Source organism: Carassius carassius, chromosome 7 (genome assembly GCF_963082965.1).
Source record: "Carassius carassius chromosome 7, fCarCar2.1, whole genome shotgun sequence".
Lineage (NCBI taxonomy): Eukaryota > Metazoa > Chordata > Actinopteri > Cypriniformes > Cyprinidae > Carassius > Carassius carassius.
The window spans coordinates 23,836,945-23,859,203 of NC_081761.1; the positions used below are offsets into that span (position 1 = coordinate 23,836,945).

The 22,259-nt window shown below is 37.3% G+C and overlaps 1 protein-coding gene across 3 annotated transcripts in view; it reads right to left on the bottom strand.

Moving 5' to 3' along the window:
• The window catches only part of pibf1 (progesterone immunomodulatory binding factor 1), a 34,851-nt gene that overhangs the window by 295 nt on the left and 12,297 nt on the right, over nucleotides 1-22,259 (bottom strand). The window contains exons 10-16 of one of the 3 annotated variants that reach the window (XM_059554244.1): nucleotides 16,616-16,781; nucleotides 15,276-15,426; nucleotides 13,502-13,592; nucleotides 13,285-13,387; nucleotides 6,414-6,544; nucleotides 3,614-3,698; nucleotides 194-373 (exon numbers count right to left, since the gene is read on the bottom strand). In XM_059554244.1, coding sequence (XP_059410227.1) covers nucleotides 194-373; nucleotides 3,614-3,698; nucleotides 6,414-6,544; nucleotides 13,285-13,387; nucleotides 13,502-13,592; nucleotides 15,276-15,426; nucleotides 16,616-16,781 — 907 coding nt within the window. Of the gene's footprint in view, nucleotides 1-193; nucleotides 374-402; nucleotides 553-702; nucleotides 724-3,613; nucleotides 3,699-6,413; nucleotides 6,545-13,284; nucleotides 13,388-13,501; nucleotides 13,593-15,275; nucleotides 15,427-16,615; nucleotides 16,782-22,259 lie in introns of those variants that run through there. The other 2 variants (XM_059554245.1, XM_059554246.1) reach the window with 2 other exon arrangements.

Sequence of the window (22,259 nt, forward strand, 5' to 3'; positions counted from 1 at the left end):
AAAAAAAATCTGTAAAAGTTAATGTGAGTCTAGCTGTAAGTAAATATCAGCTCAAATAGAAAGCTAAATAGAAAGAATATGAAAGTAAAAAAAAAAAAAAGCTTTAAAATGTGTAATTTTTTTATTTCATAGAGAAGACAAAATACCATTTGAAAGGCTCTGTACTGTACATGGGAAGTCAAGTCAAACTTACAAACACTGTGGGTTTGGGACCATAGTTGTATTGCTCCTTGTCTGTGCTTTTTAAAGCTTTGGGTCTATGAACTGCTGTAGCGACTCCATCGGTCTCAAGCTCAGGTTGGGACACAGACAGAGACCCACCGTGCTGCTGTGAGCGCATACTAATCAGGACTTGCTTCATCACAGAAAGTTCCTGCAACAGAGCAAGAAAAAAATCAGTGGTAGCCTGAAGGTTAAAGAGCTTCATCCTTATGTTTGTTTACTTCCCCTTCAAAACAGGTAAGAAAGAGCCTGCAGATTCTGTGGTGCTTTGATTGCAGTCCTGTTTTGCCAGCAGTGCTATGCCCTTAGGTAAGGCAATTAAGACTGAAACTGCTAACACAAACATCCCATGTGTCCTGGAGTAAAACGTCACCTTTCCGCAGCAATCCATACAACCGCATGCCATTTAAAACATTATTATTTGCATATAATTTTTTAAAATTAAGAATCTGGAATTTCCGCACACCTTTTTTATCATGCAACAGCTTGTAGAGATTATATCTGTCAACAAATAAAAGAACAGCATAAAAGAAGCCTAAACAACTTGCACGCTATATTCCAAAGCCATATAAAATCCACTTCTAAAGCAATATAACAAATTAAAATTGCATTATAAATAAATTAAATTTGTGGTGCCATTGACTGAAAATCTTTCCCTGTTCTGAAGTTCTGAAATCCTACTCACAACTGTGTTCAGATAATAAAAAAGCTAATTACAGACACCAAATGCCATTTGCTTTTAAATGCCTTGTAATCAAACATTTGCAGGACAATTTAAAAATAAAGCACATTTTAGTACTTTAGAAGACTTTAAATATAGTTGCTTAGGCTACTATTTTATTTTATTCTTTTTGGAGCTTGACAGATATTAAGAATAATATACAGTGCTTTTATGCTGCTTTTTGTCCTTAATACCACTTGACAGACATGGTAAATATCAATGAAATGACACGTGTGAATAAATAAATGACAGAATTAACATTTTTGGGGGAACTATTGCTCTATGTCTGTTTTTTTTTTTTGCAGATACTCCTTTCATTCTTTCTTGTTCTCTTTCTAATGTTCTAATTGGAAGTGGCTTACGATACATCACCTATACAAAAAAGCATTACAGAAACCTGCTGGAGCAGCCTAGGGGTTCATGTAAACACTTCATTCAAAGCTTCAATAGTAATTGGAGGCATATCGTCATAACCTCTCCGGTACAAGGGGTGCCCTGAGAGAACCTCTACAAAGCACACATGCCTGCTTTAGTGTACATACTTCTGAATCAATTGAAGGAAACGCCCTCAAACTCAACAGTGTTCTTTCATTAAAGTCATCAGTGTAATTCAATTCTGAGAACGGACACAGGTTGGATGAAAAATGTAGCTGCATACATGTCACAAAGGAAAATATTTACCCAGTATCTCTTTTTAAACAATGTGACACAGAAAAAACAAAAAAGAAACTGCAATATTTATAATGCTTTTCTTAACATTTATTAATCTGGTAGGTAAAAAAATAAATACTGTCTATCTGGTGTTTTACTATAAGGTTTTAATAAAGACAAACACTTGCGGATAGCTGCATATTAATTAGTGAGTTCATCTCTGTTTATGATTCCTGTGTTCAACCACAGTCGTCTCAGCTACTACTTCCCAGCAATTTGTGGCTAGATCGGAAAAAAACAATTGCTTCATGTTTTTCCCTGACTTGTGTGAATAAATTTAAAATGTTTATAGAAAAAGACGTGTGATGTGAGCTGCTGCTCATACTCGTGTTCAAGCATGCTGATAAAAATCCCAGACGCCAAAAAGCTTTTTAAACAGAAAAAGCACCGGTGACAGATATATGAAGATATTTTAAAGGCCACACAATACTGCACACAAAAACTGTACATACTTGTCCCAAGTAAAACCCTTTAGGTCTTAAAATAAAGGAGGCAGACATTCCATATTATGCAACAGGAATGCAGCTACAGAAACGTACAGAAAAAAAGCTTGTTTAAAGGAACGCAAGTCTTGGTGTCAAAACAAATGTGCATAGCATTGAACGCGAACGGTTACTATTCACGTGTACGACGACAATGTAAAATGCTAGCACATGATCGCTCCGTTCATGCGAATGTAGATCAGGTCGATGCGCAAGTCATTCAATATTTCTATTTATCACTGCGCGACCATATGCGCTGGCATGCCAAAAAGAGCCAGGGAAGAGCAGCTGTCTGTGAGGATTGAATGCTTTCTGCCAACATGCCACTGGAAGTTGTGAAGTCGGCACAGTGTGTGCCAGCAGTATTTGGTTGAAAATAGCTCCAGATTGCACCGGCGCTTAATAAGTTACGCCCTGCCCTTAATATCCCAAGAGCTCAGAATGTCAGAGGATGTGTAGTATACCTTCATGTGCCTTTAAGAGACAGCACAACTCCATTCATTTAATAGAAACATTTCAACAATCACAATTTCACAAAAATTCATACTGTGCACTGACTTGTTCTTTGTTTCATACCTTGTCATTCAAAACACTAAAGTCTGAATCTATGGATCACGTGGATTTGGCGTTACACATGGCTTCCCTTCAATGAGGCAATGTACTAGCTCTCGGTCATCAAAAACAACCGCAAGCAGCAAGGTTATTACTAATCTGATGACTTGAGCATGGGAAACAGTTGACCTGAGAGACTGGATTTTCTAGTTATTCACTGCATCTCAGAAACTTTTAGGAAAGCTGTCGTCGCAACTAAGCTGCATGGAGAGCTTCCTAAACATACAAAGTTGAGGCATCCATCAGTTACTAGAGCTGCAGATTCCTAATTTGCATAATAGTTTTTACAGTGAAGTTATGACTTGTTTAGAGAGTAAACTGCAGGTACACAGTGTTACTGCTAATTGGAAAGGCCGCACCTAAACTAGACTCTGTGTTAGTGTGTGTATATATATATATATATGCATTAAGTATATAGTATAGCAAGATAGGCTTAAAATATTAATTGATGAATTACGTTTTTTATGGAACTGTAAAATGACGTATTATTGTACAGTACTGTATGAATCACAATTTTTTGCAGCTTAATCATGTGTATAACTCTGTCCACCCTTTTTTTTTGGTAGGTCATTGAGGGATAGGGATCCAGCCAAACTATACACAGCAAGCATCCAAATCTAAATTTTGGGTTCAGTATGTTTTACAACATTTAGCAAAGGAACAGTAAAATAAACAAGACACAATATTAAGGTCCTTCTAGATTATTTTCTTTTTTCTTTCACAGTATGAATAAAAAAACCAAACTGCGTTTTGAAACCTAGGGGGCTAAATAGATTAGAGCACTTCTTCTTATTCAAGAAAGCTCGAGAAAAAAAGAGAATTGAATAACTGTGCTATTCCTTTAAAATCAGCTGACACAAGTTACCTCTCTGTGGTTCAGGAGTCTCTCCAAATCTGCTGCCATGTTGTTTTTCACCTGCAGCAGTGTGATCTTCTCTTTCCGTAGTGCACTGTAAAAAATTCAAGAGAAGATGTCTTGAACTTTGACAAGCCTGTGTAGTCATTTCTAACATACATTTACAAAATTCATTTAATTTTTACGACTTAACCTATGTAAGTATGAACCAAGTATTTATTTGTGATTTTACGTGCTTAAAACAGTAGCATACATTTAGGATGAAAAAATGATTTAGATTACTAGAGTATGTTTTACAAAATACAATTTCACTTCAAGATTTCATGTTTAATTGCATGTGTTACTTGCCTTTTCTTTGTAATTATTTGTTAACTTTACCAGCAATTTCTAAGTGAGAGTTATTAGTACATTAAATGTTTTTCAGGTGTAATGATACAACCTTTGTAATCGTCGGGAAGAAGGAGGCGGGAACCGGCAGACAATCAAATAACATTTTAATAATACAAAATAAACACAAAACAGCGCACCAGCCCCTCACGGACGACTGGTGCGCTCAAATAAAACCCAAAACACAACTAAAAGCCTTTAAAAAAAACTAAAAAAACTTTGTACTCCTGAGACTGCGCTCTACCCCCCCCCCCCCTCCCTCCGGGTGGGACCGCTCACGGGGACCAGCGGGAACCTGGGGGTAGGACAGACGAGGCGAGAGAAACAGAGATGGAAGGAGGAGCGACAGAGATGAGAGAGGGGAGAGAGGGAAAAAAAACAATTCCGGTTCCCAGACGCACTGCTGCTCGGCCCTCCACCAGCTGGGTGATCTCCTCCGCGGTGCCTGGCGGTGGCACTGGACGGCCCTCGGCGGACGGCGCGACACTCCTCCGCCGCCCGGTGGACGGCGACGGCTCTTCCGGTTTTGGGCAGCCGGCAGGAGTCCCCCGTTCCCTGCTCCTCCCCGTTCCGGCGGATGGCAGCAGGCTCCGGCCACCTGGTGAACGGCGCCGACTCCTCCGCTCCCTCACGGACGGCAGCCGCCCCTCCCTATCATGGGCGGCTGGCAGCGAGCTCGCCCGTCCCCGGCAACTCACTCCAGCCCACCGCCTCGAGCGTCCATGGCGGCACACTCCTCGCCTGCTCGATGCTGCTCGGCCCTCCACCAGCTGGGTGATCTCCTCCGCGGTGCCTGGCGGTGGCACTGGACGGCCCTCGGCGGACGGCGCGACACTCCTCCGCCGCCCGGTGGACGGCGACGGCTCTTCCGGTTTTGGGCAGCCGGCAGGAGTCCCCCGTTCCCTGCTCCTCCCCGTTCCGGCGGATGGCAGCAGGCTCCGGCCACCTGGTGAACGGCGCCGACTCCTCCGCTCCCTCACGGACGGCAGCCGCCCCTCCCTATCATGGGCGGCTGGCAGCGAGCTCGCCCGTCCCCGGCAACTCACTCCAGCCCACCGCCTCGAGCGTCCATGGCGGCACACTCCTCGCCTGCTCGATGGCACCGCGGATTCACCACAGCGGCGAGGGATCTTCAGCAGCGTGTCCCTCCTTCTCCCGGGCTTCGGCACCACTGTAATGCATTAAACCTTCATATTCATCCGGAAGAAGGAGGCGGGAACCGGCGGACAATCAAAATGAAGCTTTAATAACAAAATAAACACAAAACAGCGCACCAGCCCCTCACGGACGACTGATGCGCACAAAATAAAACCAAAACCTAAAATAAAGCCCAGGCCTGGTCCTCTCTCGTCCTTCACTGTCGTCGCTCCAGTTTTATATCCTTCCATCTCCTCCGTGGGCCTCGAGACCGATGGGTCGAACAGGTGTAGCTCATCTCCAATCACTCCACCGGCCTCGCTCCCACGTCCCTCGGCCCCGCCCCACTCGTCACATCAGGGTATACAGGTGTAAAAGTCACCTGCTTGTTGTGTGAAATACAGCACTGAAAGTCATACATGACAAAAACTGCATTTCAACAGAGCAAATCTTTGTCAAACCACTTGAGTAGTAAGTGGTGACAAAAATAGTGAGCGGGAAGGTATTTCTCTCTTAGTGCCATACCAGTTTTAGAGAATTAACACTGAGCTGTGAACAAACTCACAACCTGGAGGGCTTGACAGAACTAATAAAACTAATGTGAAATCAGTGAACGATAAATGAATTGCATCATGATGAATTTCCTCACTGACTGCACAGCACCTGTTTGCAATGAACAGACAACCTTCACCGAGACTAACCTCTCCATCCCTTCAATATAAAGGTCTAAAGTTTTAAAATTATCTTTATTCAAGAACCCCCACAGCCACAAGTAACCTTCTAATGAAAGCTGCCAGATGCTGGTATTTAGGAGATTCCTTTGTATATTTTTCACATTAGCCCCAGGAGGACCTCTAAAGACACGAATACAGGAGAAAACCTGCTTTGCATATACAGGTATGGGATTACAGCAGTCACTGACATGTGAGAGAGCCAAGAAAGAACATCCAGCCATGCATGCACGCACATGCACTCCTGTCAGATGGAGTCTGACCTTTATTGGCAAGTGCATTACCTTTACTCCTCAATAAGCTGGAATGTATTCAAGTTATTTCAGATATTGCCAACTATCTTTCCTCGGCCAATACAAATGCATACCTTGGAACACGCATATTACTGGTCAGAAACCGTTGCGACTATTGTTACAAAACAATGGCAATAATTCTCGTGCGACTCCACCTATATGCTTTCAAAATAAAAGCTTTGTAAAGATTTTAAATGGTACTTTTGTATTAAAAACAGGATGTATCCATAAATCTGTGATAATCATTTACTTCCCCTTTACCTTACTTCCTCTTCTAATCGCGTGAGACGTTCTTTCAGTGTTTGGATCTGAGTGTCTCTCTGTCGCACAGTCTCAATCAGGTAGTTGTGTGGCTGCTGGGCCTGCTGAAGAAGCTGGTTTGCTGCCTCCAACTGAAAGAAAGTCAAAATAATGATCATTTTCTATCTTTTTTACAGGGATGCATGATGTAACAATTGCTATGCTTCAAACACCCTGCTTTTAAGCACATTTTGAAGTATCGCATCACAAACAAGTGATGGAAACGCCTAATTTTGGAAGAAAAAAAACTTTTACACTAAAATGCTCAAACATGACAGTAAAGACATTCTTATAAAAAAAAATATTATAAAATCACATAAATGTTCTTGTGAATTTGCTATTCATCAAAAATAAATAACAAAAATTAAAAACAAAAAATAAGCGGCACAACCTTTTTCAACTGATATAAAAAGAAATGTTTCCTGAGTAGCAAATCAGCATATTAAAATGATTTCTGAAGGATCATGTTACACTAAAGACTGGAGTAATTGCTGATGATTTTAAAATATATTTAAACAAGAAAACAGTTCAATTGTAATAATATTTTATTTTGTTGAAAATATCTATATAATATTCTAATGCAGCCTTGATGACCATTAGTCTTTCCAAAAACATGAAAAAGATCATCGTACCGATGCCAGACTTTTGAATGGCATACATAGGGGATTTATTTCTTTGTAGTAAACAATTTAGTAAAACAGGGTATAGCAAAAGATTGTCTTTGTTTTGGTTTCAGACATAGATGAACTGATCATCAAAAGTACACATCTAAAGCACAGTGCTTTAACTGATCAATTATAATCCCCTCTGCCATTGTTATTCTGTCAGGCTATCAGTCAGCGACAGTCAGGGGTGATAGGATATAGAGCATGACAGAAGATGACTTGTGGACCAGTTCACAGGTAAGCTCTCGCTATCTCTGGGCTGCTGTGGCAGGGTGGGGCTCTTCAAGTCTGCATGCAACGAGAGGCTTCCACTGTGTGGGTGGCTAAGAGAGCAATCTAAAGGAATTTTGCAAAGAAAACTTGGTTTTCATCCTCGGTGAATTACAAAGACATACAAAGTGCCAATCAGTCATGTCTGACATAGTAAATGTCTGTTTGCTAACAGCGGAGGCCAGGTTCACAGTAAACTCGTTAACACTGCTCAACGGCTCTTCCAATTGGCTGAGGATAAGCCCGAGTGTGCATCTGATAGGGCAAAGGAAAAGGGTGATCACTTCATTCCGGCCCCAGATGAAACACGCGACTGAGAAACATGATATACGTAAACACGGAACATGCGCAAGGGCTAAATACAGTACATCAGCACATCGATGTTTCTGGTGCTTTGTGAGAACATCAAGCATGACAGTTACGGTCTGCTATGATCCTATTATGACAGCTTTGAACGTCAATGAAAGGAAAAGATCCAATGTTATGTCTGTGAAGCAAGTCATATATAGCGAGTGATTTTTCTTATGGGTCGTTTTAAACGCTGCAATTACATTTTCCTCCCTCTGGCCATTTTCTAATAGCCTGTTTTTTTAGAATATATGAGCATGCAACAAAATCGTTCAGCACTTTTTGTCTCAGCACACTCCTAATAGGACAATGATAATTACCTTGGTGCCAATCTGTTATTATTACCCCTTTTTAAAAGATTGGATGTGTTCATTTATTCATAAATCAGTACTTTAGGTCGAGAACAGAGTGTACCAGGGTTAAACTGTAGTGTAGGAGGGCAGAGAGGAACAAGCATAGGCTTGTGATGTCTCTTTATTAAAAGCTGATCCAAACTATTTTTTAATGGCAACTATCTTTCTCATTTACAGCATTTACTGCATATATTATATGAATTGCATATGTATTTATTCAGCACTTTCTCTTTCTAGAGTATAATTAAATGTAATCAGAATACATTCCTATATGTTCAGTTTCAACCATTTAAAGTTTCAATGTTTTAGAATTGTAAAATCCCTACAATGAGTCTTAGCAATTGTGCTTTAGACTGATCAAAAGGACAAAGACTTCCCGATTTAAATATGCATATCTGGACAGCCTAATCTAGACATATGGCCCAGATGTAAAACACTGTTCAAAGGTTGGTAATGTTTTTGAAAAAAAAACAACCTTTTTTTAAGCTCACCAAAGCTGCATTTCTTTGGTCTACAATACAGCAAGACAGTAATATTGTAAAAATATTATTACAACAATTTATTTATTTATTTTAAAACGTAATTTATTCCTGTGAGGCAAAATTTAATTTTTAGCAGCCATTACTCCTGTCTACATGTCTACATCCAGTGCCACTTGATCCTTCAGAAAACATTTTAATATGCTGATTTGGTGCTCAAGAAATATTTCTTCTTATTATCAATGTTGAAAATATAGTTGCTTTTTATTTTTGTGGAAACTGCTACATTTTTTTTTTTCAGAATTCTTTGATGAATCGAAAGTCCAAAATTAAGTTATTTAAAATAGAAATCTTCTGTAAACTTATAAAAAATTTTATGGTCACTTCTGATTAATTTTATGCAACCTTGTTTAATAAAAGTATTCATTTAAAAAAAAAAAAAAAAAAGTGTACAGAGCATTTGGCGTGAAAATGAATGATAACAAATAACCCCTTGATTATTTAGATGTGGAGCAGACAACAGCTGATGTTTGTTCAGGAGTTTCTTTCATCCACAACACTGTTATGGTGCTTTTTTCCCTCTTTCAGAATAGGAATTTCAAAATATGGGTTGATCAAAGAATGAGTTGTTTTGAACATTGCAGTAAGGATGGGGGTTTGATGTCATTGGGGCTGAGTAAACAGAATTATAATGAATGCAAAAAGTGAAATGAATGCATTTTTTTTTTAATGCATCTAACAAAACCATATGAAGGTCGAAATTCTTGTAAATAATTTTGAGACATTTACCTGAAAGTAAGTGGATTCAGTAACTGCTCACAATTATTATTTTTTTATTAATGATTCATTGAAAGAGTCATGTGATCATGTATCAGGCTACACTGCACTACTACAAAAAAATAAAAAAAAAAACCCAAAAGGCATGTTTTCTTCCCAGTTCCCAACTGTGCTGTAAATAGACTTCTCTTTTTAATCACACCACATTCAATTCAGAATGCAAACACAGCATTCACAACTTTAACATGGCTCTATAGAGTCTGCAGCAGCATTGTAAACAGAGCAATAAACACTAGGGGTGTAACGGTACGCAAAAATCACGGTTCGGTACGTACCTCGGTTTTAAAGTCACAGTTCGGTTCATTTTCGGTACAGTAAGGGAAAGAAATGCAAACATTAAACTGCAGGTTGTTTATTACTATAAACTTTTTAACTATTTGTTTACACATATTAAAAATACTTTTTTAATAAAATATATATAAAATAAAAAAAGAATAGGAAATAAAATACTGCTGCAAAGTTCTCCACTAAATAAAATACTCTCAGTCTCAAACCAATATCATATAATAAAATATAATTAAAAATAAAAATAAATAACTATGATTACAGTACAGCATTACCAATCCCAGCTTGTAGGCCTGCTCATATTTTACAAATATATATAACTTTTCCAAAGTGTAAAGTGCAGCATGAACAGTTTCAGTTTTTAGACCTGCTCAGATTTTGTTATTGCGTTGGACCCATCGGAATTAAGAGCAAAGGTCTGTTTAAATGCCAATGGGAGCTGCGTTTGAATTACAATCGTTTTTTTCCTAGTTGTAGTGATGTTCACACTCGCGTGATGCCTTTTGAAAATCTTAGGCCGGTGACACACTGGCATATTGCACCTGTCAAACATAGTCTATTTTGCCGTCAATACTGTTGATGGTGTCCTTTATCAGTAGGCTTTATATTTATATTTATATTTATGCAACATGAAGTATAGATATTGTTGTCGTGAAGACAAGATCCTGGTCTGTCTGCGCCTCCCTCTATGTCACCTACAGTAGCGGTAGCGCGCTAGCGCCGCGTCAGGCACGATTCTGGTGTGTAAAGAAAGAAAACGCGAAGCAGCCATCACGCAACTGACACGCAGCAGAAACGCCACACTCACACCACACAGCCAGTGTGTCACCGGCCTTAGAATCAGCTGCAGGGCGGGATTTGCGCTGAACGCGGAAACTTAATATGTTCATTTGGAAACACGAAAATGTATATGTTCCGCACACAAAATATTGCATTCGGTCATTCGGTACACTCGTGCACCGTACCGAAAGCCCTGTACCGAAACGGTCCGGTACGAATACACATACTGTTACACCCCTAATAAACACTGAAGTGCTCTGTGAAGAAAGAGTGTGTCAGATTAATGAGACTAAAGAATGTAGAATAATTAAACTTCCTGCACCAGCCTAATTTCACACCACTTAAACTGCTCAGCATTTCATCCCTCTGCTTTAAAAACCTTTACATTTTACTTTAACTACTGCCTTCAAGTACATTGACTCTGGCAAGAGCTATGCAACATCCGAAATTCAAGGAACTGCCTTTCCAAGAACCAAAGACCTGTCTTCTGGGTAACTTTAACCACAGGCAGTGTCACGTCATAAAACTAACAGTAAATGTATTACTAACTGCCAACAAATGTATTGTAATCATGGGAACAACACACTATATTCTATCTGAGTAATAAGCAGTTGATGTGCTTTATATCACCTACTGAAACCAATTAATAACCAATTGTAGCTCAAAAGTGCAAGGATTGGACTTTTTAGCAGAGTTTTTACATTTTAAAAAGACATTCAGTATTATTCAGTATAGAATATTTAGCATTTTCAGAGTTAAATTTACATTTAACTAAATACATTTTCTGATTTTGAGGTTACAATGTTTTATGCTTTTGCAATATTAAACCACAATAGATTACATTTATGTTTTAATCAGAAAAAAAAAGTCTTTCACATCAAAATGGAAACAAATTGCTAAAATTTGGTCAATTTCATGTATGTAATGTATGTAAAAAATGTATGTAACTGTTTGAATAAGCATTCAAGCTGGTATCTATTTAGCATATGCAGTAGTAATTCTGTATCTAAAGAGATTGAGCTCAATGTTCTCCAATGGACAGCCAATTAAATATTATTTTATCCATTGCTTGCTGTGTTTTTTGATTAGGCTACCTTTTGTTGCTTGGAGTTTTTTTTTTTTTTTGTTCCCAATGCAACAATGACTCACCGGTGATGATATGCATGTAGTTTTAAAGGGAATGACTACTTATGAAATCTCTTTATATTATATTTATTTTATATAACTTTACAGAGACCTGATTGCACTTTTAAGGCATAATCAAGAAGGACAAAATAGGTGACATCTAAAATGTAACTGTAAACATTAAAAGCATTTTTACAGGTTTTTTCAATCTTATAGACTGCCTACAGCTCTAATCTTTATCACAGTTGAATAAACACATGTAAAGCATGAAGTTGGACTTTCCAAAGCACTATTTTAGATGAAAGCTGATCCTTGAATGTTTCTGTTACAGCCTGTAGTACTTTCTGCTATTGTTGAAACCGCACAACTGACCTTCTGAACTAACAAAAATGCTGCTGAAGTTACTGAATATCTGTAAAAGCAAATATAATACAATTTAATACGATTTAAAGAGGACTCAAAAACAGAAAAAAAGATATTGTGCCAAGTTAAATGTAAATGTGGTTCTCTGTCTTATTTCTGTTTTAATATTTCAAAATGCTTTCCAAACTCTAGGGACAATTTTCTCTCACCATTTTTAAGACGGTTGATTGTGGTTTTGTTTGAGCTCTGACCCTGAGCTCACCATAAAGACATATGCAAATAGAACAGATTTTGAATGAAATAGAAAACTGAAAGGCAGTTAGGACTAGAACACACTTTGCAATGCTATAGGCAGTTTAAAAATCTAACCTTTTCAGTGGTTTGTTTGTTTGTATTTAATGTCATTCCAGCTTCTGTGGCTTTTTACATGGCGAGAAATATTATGGCTGAATTATATCATGTTATTGGGACTAATTTCATACAGCTTATTCATTGTATGTCGATAGATACTTTTTCAGAGAGAATTTCAAGCCTAAAATGAAATTAATTCTGTTCCAAATGCATACTTTTTTTCTTCCATGGAATGCAAAAGGAGAAATTTTTAAGAAAAACACACAATAATTTATTAGATTTGTGTGTGTGTGTGTGTGTGTGTGTGTGTCTCTGTGTGAGAAAGCAATTGAAATTCAAGATCATGCCATTCACTGATAATCGTCCGCTCACGAGTCATGAATGCATCTCTGAGTAACCAGATTACTCATTTTCATGAACAAATCATCCAAGAACAAATCAGTTTTGTGAACTAAATGAATACAATGACTTAAAAATCCAGATTAATTCACAAATCACTAAATATTCTCTCTTCTACTTCTTCCACAGACTGCTTCTCTCATGAACACACCAAAGAAAACTAGGTGTATGTACAACATTTCCAATAGTTTTTTTTGGCCTTTTTTTAGCTTGTAAAAATTTAGTTCCCATTCAGTCTTATAAAAAAAAGAGACTAACGCAAAAAAAAAAAAAAAAAAAAAAAAATTATATATATATATATATATATATATATAAATTAATTTTTCTTTTTGTGTTAGTCAAAAATTGTTTTTTTACGAAATGCAAAATTAATTGTGACTGACTGCTGCTTCTAGATTAGGTTTGCCCTTTGCTTTTGAGAGCGCTTTCTTTTAGAGGCCATGCAAAAAGAAAGAAAGAAAGCGAGAAAGACTTAGCTGCCAACATTTTTTTACTCCCACCCACCCAGATATATTATGTGTGTATATGTGTGTGTTTCTGCATTCTTATCAAACACCGAAAGAGTGAAATGCAGCACCTCTTCAGAGATCTGACTGCTGTGCGCCGTCTGTCTTTCCAGGTCTCTCCTAAGCAGTGTGTTCTGTTTCTCCAGCTGCAGAACCCTTCGTGCCAAGTGAACACTACACACACACATTCAGAAACCTATGATTAGAGTCACGCAGACAAGAAAACAGTCAGTAAACTCAAAGATGAGCTTCTGGTTTTCAAAGACGAGTGACCTCCTCAGACTTCACCTTTGCTTCATTCTTCTCTTGGCAGTTGTTGGAATGTTTGCACCATAACCATATGAAAACAGCACCCTCTCTGCCTCATCTTCATTTTCCACTACAAAAAATCAGAAAAAGTATGTTTAAGAGCAAGCATGTCTAGACCACCCAGCTAGTATCGTGGCCAGAAGGGAGAGCACTAATAGGACTTTAAACAGTTTTCTGTCTTCTTACAATACATACTGTGTAGGAAAGTTTATGTGTGAGTGAAAAATGTTGATGTGGTGTTTAAACAGATTAAAAAGAGAATGAGGCTTAGAGACCCAGGAGCAAGTTTTTACAACCAATTAAAAAAACAAAAACATAAGGGTCAATAACAATTAAGAATCTCCAAAATAAAGAATAGGATGAATCGTGTGTCAAGTTCAAGCAGCAACCTCCCGCTCTTTCTCGTGAAGCCTACACGGAAGTGACTCAAACTGCAATTCATCGACTGGTCGCTACACGCTGGCTCCAAAAGGGAGTCAGTCCCATGGACACCCCATGTCAAAATGCCCAACTTTACAGCAGAAAAAAAAATAAAAACGTTTACAGGCTGGTACAATAAGTGCTTTAAGTCTATATAGCAAATTTTTCCCTTCATGACAACTGTGAGGGGGGGTGAATTTTTTATAACTCATTCATTCTAATTATTTTTAGCCTTAAAGTTTTGCATAATTAAGGGCGTGGCCACTTGAGTGACAGGTGGATTGCTGCCTTTTGCCCATTTTCGATTATCCGATGTGCAGCCATGATGGCGACGACCTGCTCCGCCCACTTTGAGCTTCTAAAACGCTCTTTAGGAATCTATGGATGACATCACAGACACTACGTCCATGTTTTTATACAGTCTATGGTCAAGTCACTAGAAATCCATGTTGGTTTTATAACATTTTAAAAATCTTTTACAATTTTCTCAATAAATTTTACTTTATTGTGTACACATTTTATTCTGTATTTTTTTTTTTTTTTTACAAATATTATTCATATATTATTAATATTTATATTTTGATTTTCGGATCTCCCCTAATACACTTTTTACTTTATGGTCCAAATATCAAAATGAGACTTAATTCAGAAATGAAAAACAGGTTCATGATGTCTATTCAAGTCATTGAATGTATTCAAGTCATGTGTATTCAACATTTGAATGTACTTTTCAAAGGATTGCATCCAGTATCAACCTGCATTCCTTGCACTAGGTATTCTTTTTTTATGTTTGATCTATGCAGATTTGATGACGTTAAAAACCTGTTATTAACTTGATGAGAACCTGTTGTTTTTAAAACCTGGCTAGGCCAGCCTTTAGCATCACCTCAGTTCAGTGTCAGCATATTCACTGACGTTTAGAAGAAGGTTGTTTAAGGACAAGCACTGGGGCTGTTTTGTCAAACAGTCTTCAGGTCTGAATGAGTATGACATTCTGAACATGCAAAACTATAAAAAAAAAAAACCTCAGCGTATTTAACATGCTTTGAATTTTTACATGTAATGGGATTGATTATAGTAGTAAACAATTTTTGCATTGCTCACATGTGATTTTTTGCAGAACAACTGTCTCATGATTAATCATAAAACAGACTCGTAATGACATCCTTAAAACTACAGAATCATATATGGAGAAATAAGACCCTCGGGTAAGAATTTCAGGAAGACTTGACCAAACAAACTCCTAAACTGCAGTGTTCAACCTCGCTGATGTGCTGGTCTGATCTTATCTTTGGTCTTCCATTGCAATGACTGAATCGGTCTCTAGTCTTACTCTCTGCAGCCTGCATGGTAACATCATCCAGCTCCTTTTCCAATCGCTCGTATGTCTCCAGTCGCGCTTGCTTTTCAGAATTCTGGGCTTGCAATTCAGTGATGCGTTTCTCTGATGATGTCTGTAGCCCATAGAACTCTTTTGTTAGAACCTACAGAAGCAAATCAAAAGAGGGACAAAGATAACAACAGATATTGAGTAACAAGGGTGGTGTCATAACATCGTGTTCAAATAAGTTTAATGATGATGACAAATACAGTCCTTATTCTATGAGGCTGGCATGGGGTTCAACCCTTGTCTGGTGTCTAAATGATCAGAGATTCAGTGTGAAGCTCATTACAAGAATTATACAATCAGATTAAAACCTGATATTGGAAGAGTTAAATCAAAAGGTAATGATTAATTAATGGATCGCCCAAAAATAACACTTCTATCATCACTTATCCTCATGCCATTTCAAAGACTTTCTTTTCTTAGTGGAGTACAGGAGGAAATTCTTTTTTTAAGAATGTACTGGTCTTTCCATTGGGATCCAAAAAGTAAAATGACCAAAAAACTCCTCATGCAAATCATTTGTATGCAAGCACCAGTATTAACATTTTTGTACAACATGAAAAGTTGATAATAAATTTAAAGAATCAAAAATGTAATGTAAGATTTTTTATAGATTTCATAATATTAAACTCTGACACTATTTTGTCTGAAACACTAAAACAACAATAAAAAGTGAAAATGAAACAACAAAACGTTCAACTGTTTTAAGTAAATGGAGGTATCTAAAAAGTAATGTCTGTTATATTCACTATAAATGTACAGTTATGAAAGATTCATGGGGAGATTTAATTGCTTCATATTATAAACAGGGTTATGAAATTATTGATGTTTTTATAGAATAACTTGTTAGATCACAGGTTTATCTTTATGCTTTCTTTTAATTTAAAATGTTAACAAATTGTTGAATTACGTATCTAATATCCATTATCCACTGATACCAATACTTTTCTTAATGAAATAACCAATATAAAACTTTGAAGACTTAAAAAAAACCTGTATGACTTGAGAAAGCACTTTCATGTAGTTTGCTATCATTTTGGAGCTAGTCCCATTTACTTCATTATATGGTAAAAAGACAGCCAGTAACTTCAGTATTTCTTGTGTTTCTTGGAAAAATCAATCATGCTGGTTGGAAATGGCATGAAGTTGTTGTAAATTATGACAAAATGGAGAAGTAATCCTTAACTACTAAGCATTTAACAGGTTTCAACATGCAATGAAGCTAAATGAAATCACTTTGTTCATTTTCATCTTTTCCATATGGATTCTATTTTATAGTGCCTTGCCTCCAGTTTTTTCTGATGTTTCTCACACTCAATTTGACAAAGGCTGAGGTTCCTGGCCGTCTCCTCCTGGACCATCTGGGAACGCTCCAACTCAAACTTTTTCAGTTTCACCTGGTTAAGCAGTTCTGCCACCCTGCTGTCTGAACTCAGCTGCAACTGCCTGAACCTGGACAAAAACACAGACACAAGTGAATCTGCACTCATTCTGCACACTGTCCATCAAGAAAACAGTGAACACTTTTTACTTTTAAGACTAACTTTGCATGGGAAAAGTTTGCAGAATCGTTGTTCTTTAAAATTAAACAAAATGTAAAAAGTTTACACAACCAGCTGTTATGGCTGAATATTCAGCATCATTACTCCAATCTCCAGGATCACATGATTCTTCAGTAACCATTCTTAAGTACTGATTTGCTGCTCAAGAAACATTTATATCACAGTTGAGGTTATTCAGTTATACAATCACAGCTGTGCTGCTTAGTAGTTCCTATTAGTTTCCTTGATGAACATAAAGCTCAAAAGATCATCATTTATCATCAAAGCTATTATTACTATTATTATCATCAATGTCAAAAAGAGTCTTGCTGCTTTACATTTTTGTGGAACCTTTCTTTGTCCAGGATTCTGCAATAAATAGACAGTTCAAAAGCACAGTATTTATTTGAAATAGTGTTAACTGTCATTTAAACTGTGATTTATTAGGGTGATGCCAACATCAGATGCAGCCGCCTCTAACATGCAAAGTGTATTTCCTCGGGCAGAAAGTTACCGATTTATCTTGAAACCCCAAGATGCAACATGCCCAAACAGATTGAGTATGTTTGCCTCCTCCTACATTTATAGCCATGTCTCTGAAGGATTAAAACATTTCGGAGAGCTCCAGGGGGTTTGGTTGAAACCGTGACCACACCCATGGAGGGGCCAAACTGGCAGGTCAAGATTTTCCTTTTGTTTGTGCATTGTCACCAACATCGAGCCAAATGTAGGCAGTTTTGTAAAGAATACAAAGGATATGACATCATAATGGTGACCAACACCTAATGTAATAATTGTGACCAATTGTATGTAATTGGACAACTCCCATCATACATTATGGAGTAAGACTGGATATTGTTAAGCTATTTATTGGCTTAAAGTATATTAAACTTATTTATGTACATAAATTCAGGCAAAAAGGGAGTGTGAGGAAGCTTTTGGAACAGTATGTTGTAAGGAGCGGTTGTCTGATAAATATACAGTGGTGCTTGAAAGTGTGTGAACTATATTCCTACTTAAATATGACCCAAAAGATCATTAGATTTTCACAAGTCCTGAAAGTAGACAGAGAATCCAATCAAACAAATGAGCCAAAACTATATACTTTGTCATTTATTTATTGAGAAAAATTATCCAGTTTTACACTTTCAATATCTGTTGTGACCCCCTTTTGAAAGATTAACTGCAGCTAAACTTTTCTTGTAAATTCTGATCAGTCCTGCACAACAGCTTGTAGGAATTTTAGCCCATTCCTCCGTAGTAAACCACTTAAACTCTGTGATTTTTGGTGGGTTTCCTCCTATGAACTGTTTGCTACAAGTCCATCCAACATTTCAATTGGAATCAAGGTCTAGACTTTGACTCCTTTGACTTTTGCCATTCCAAAACATTAACTTACTGACATTTTCCTTTACAACTTGCTGGTATTATTCAGAAATCACTGTTCCATCAATGATGGCAAGGTGTCATGGCCCAGATACAGTAAAACCATGATACTACCAGCACCATGTTTCACAGATGAGATAAGGTTCTTATGCTGGAACACAGTGTTTTCCTTTCTCCAAACATAACGCATCTCATTAACCCCAAAATTTTGATTTTGGTCTCATCCGTCCATTAAACTTTTCCCCAATAGCCCTCTGGCTTGTCAATATGATCTTAAGCAATGTTCTTTTTAGAGAGCAGTGGCTTTCTACTTGCAACTCTGCCATACACACCATTGTTGTTCAGTGCTTTACTGATAATGGACTCATGAAGATTAAAATTAGCCGATGTGAGAAAGGCCTTTAGTTGCTTAGAAGTTACCCCAGGGTCCTTTGTAACATTGTGGACTATCACTTCTGGAAGGCAACAATGGTTGTGAATTTCCTACAATTTGTACACAATCTCTGATTGTAAATTTTGTGAATTCCAAATCCTTTAGAGATGGTTTTGTAACATTTTCCAGCCTGATAAGCAACAATAACTATTTTTCTTAGGTCCTCATAGATCTCCTTTGTTCACACTTCCACAAACATGATCAAACTTTGATAGATCCCTGTTCTTTATTAAAAAAAAAAAAGAAAAAGAAAAAGAGCACACCTGACAGGCAATCCATTAATAGAGAACACCTCTGAACTAATGGACTCTAATTTCCCTTCAAATTAGCTGCTAATCCTAGAGATTTTGCCACACATAGATATGTGATATTGGATCATTTTCTAGAAAAACTAAATGACAAAGTATAATTTTTATACTATCATTGTCATTGTCTCTATTGTTTAATTAGGTTTTCTTTGTCAACTTTCAGGATTTGCGCGAAAATCTGATGATCTTTTGGGTCATATTTATGGAGAAATACAGCAAATTTTAAAGGATTCACAAACTGTCATTTACCACCATTTATGTTTGCGACATTTACTTTGCTACATAGACATCTTGTCATCTTGGAATCACACCTGCAAGTATATTTGACAACTGCAAGAATATTATTTTTTGCTTCATTCTGTTTCTCGGCATGACGCAATGCAATGCAAGATAAATTTTTATTCCTCCTCCCCCCACATAAATTTGTAAGCCCAAAATAGAGTTGCTGGACAACATGTCCACAGACCGTAGACTCGACCTCTCAAGAGCAGGGTAAAGCAGCATCTGTCATTTTTGCCCTCGATCGAGCTTCTCTGTGAATGCGAGCAATCCGTTCCCCGAGGCTGAAAAACGTGGGGTATGCCCAACAACTGTGTGTAGCATATCTGCTGGTATGCTAGGCATGTGGCTGGAGCTCAGTGACACCGTATGCCTCTCACATGGGCAAATAAGTGCTGCCCACTCAGGAGAAAGAGGAGGGGCAACAAACTGCACTTCTAGACACTCATATAACCTACCACAATAAAGAAAGACGCATCTTAAAGTGTAGAGATAACAAAAGAGAGAATACAGATAACAGCAAAAGAGGAAAGAGAGGCAGGAGCAAAAAAGAAAGAGAAAGTGATAGTAAAGTTAAGAAAAAAACATTTAATAAACCACAAGATTTTTGCCACTTTGACAAATAGTGCCCATTTTCAAATATTCTGTAAATTTCAATTTGAGTACCGTAATGCAAGTCTCATTTAAAAAAGCAATTTTATAAACAGCATATTTTCTAGCACTAATTTGCAATAGAAATGTTTGTTTATCTGTTATTTATTTGTAATCATCCATGCCATCTTTCATGGCTACCTTAATGGCAAAATTTATAATAAAATAAATTATATTTAAACCACTTACCAAAAAAAGTTAACCACTTATCATAACCAGTTTTGAGAAATAACGATTAAATTCTAGACAATATGGGGATGTCATTCGTCTATGCTTGTTTTTACAGAGAAAGTGAAAAGAAAGTAAAAAGAAAGTGACACAAACTTGCACTTGGTTACCAAAAAAAAAAAAAGAAACTTGATATTTAAAGAATCCTGAACAAAATATAATACGTATCATGGTTTCCACAATAACATTGTTAGTGTTTTCAACACTGATAATAATAAGAAATATTTCTTGAGCAGCAAACCAGCATATTACAGGGGTCCTCAAAATATAGGAGACTGCGGTCTGGTTCTGGACACTAGCTTAGTTTCAAATTAAACAGTTCAAATAGAAACAATGTCTCACAATATTACTGCATTGATCAAATAGCTACAGCCTTGATGAGCATAACAGACTTATTTCAAAAACATTACCAAATATTACAGAACCCAAACTTTTTAACGATAGTGTAGCTACACCTACACTAGGTTTACATTTAAAGTATGGATTTTTCAAGCCTTTGCTTCAACGGTCTATGTTTTGGCTGCAGGCATGAACCAGTAGAGTGTACCAAAATGCAAATACTCGTCTTTTTTCTTTTCTAGCCAGTTTAGCATGTTTTACCAGAGCTCAAATGCTAAATTAGCCTTTCAGTGAGCCTTGACGGAGCTGTGGCAACTCAATGATTATTTTCTTTAATTCTGGTCATGTCATCTATTTGTTTACATTCGTCTATCACAGTCCAGTGTCCAGAACCAATACTGTCCTGATCTTGACAGTGTAGACACAAGGATTCAACTGCATTGCATCACAATGGAATGACTAACAAAGGCATGTTCGGCACCTCTGTCCGACAGGCTTTAAAACTGTTGGAATATATACTGTACGACAAATTCCTCCTTAAGAACCCAGGCTCCAAAAGTAATTATAGCACTCATAACCAGGAGGACAACAATTTGACTTTGACTGTTTACTTGTCATTGACAGGCATTTATTAATTATATAAGAACTAATGTTCAAGAACACACAAAGGTTGAAATATGCCTCCCTACAACTTGTAAAGTTGTTGATTATCATACACAGACATCAGAGTAAAAAACAGGACTACACCCACTTTTACTTACAGTGACAGTATATGGACATGTCTATCATCACTTAACTCGAAGATTAGTTGATTTGTCCTTAGAGGAATCCAGTCAAGCCGGAAATGTTTGACTTCAAGAAAAAACAAGCAAAACATAAAAAAGCCCTGAAGAAAGGTCCTTTTCACAGATTTACAAACGCACGCAAAGGCTAGAACAGCGTTAACGCCACAGCTCATCTCTCTATATATATATATATATATACTTATATATATATGTAATTTATTCCTGTGATGCAAAGCTGAATTTTTAGCAGTGGGTACTTCAGTGTCACATGATCCTTCAGAAACCAGTCTCATATGCTGATTTGCTGCCCAAAAGACATTCATTATTATCAAGTTGAAAACAGTTGTGCTGCTTAATATTTTAGGATTCTTCATTAATTTTAACATTTAAAAGCAACAGTGTAATAGTGGGCAAAGGAGGCAACAGTAGTAATATATTGAAACATTTACTAACAAAATACAACATCCACCTCAAGCAATGCACTGTATTATGTCTCCCGGCTCCAACTGCAACTCGTGAGACACATTCACATCAAATGTTCATTCCCTAGAGTTACAGTACACTCATGAGCACTGCACATTTTTGCAATCACAAAACTGCATTATTTGCGTGCGTTTTAAAGCCTTGCCGGTTAAAAGTTGAATTCACGTGCTGTTCTAAAGTGTTTATTCAGCGCACGTACACCAGAGGCGTCCGTACACGGTCAAACAGCACCTGATTACTTGGTTATCTTAGTTAGCGACTGATTGCGCTAATACTTCCTAAAACACACAAGGTTCACAGATAAACACAGTTAATTATGTCTTAAGTGAAAGTAAACAGATGAGAGAAAAACAGATGCGTGTAGCTCTTAAAGGGACAGTACTAAACATACTGCCGCTTGTCATTAAAGGCATAATTCACCCAAAAATGTTTATTCTGTCGTGTTGTGCCAAACCTCTAATCATTTTTATTTATACTTGTGCTGAACACAAAAGAAT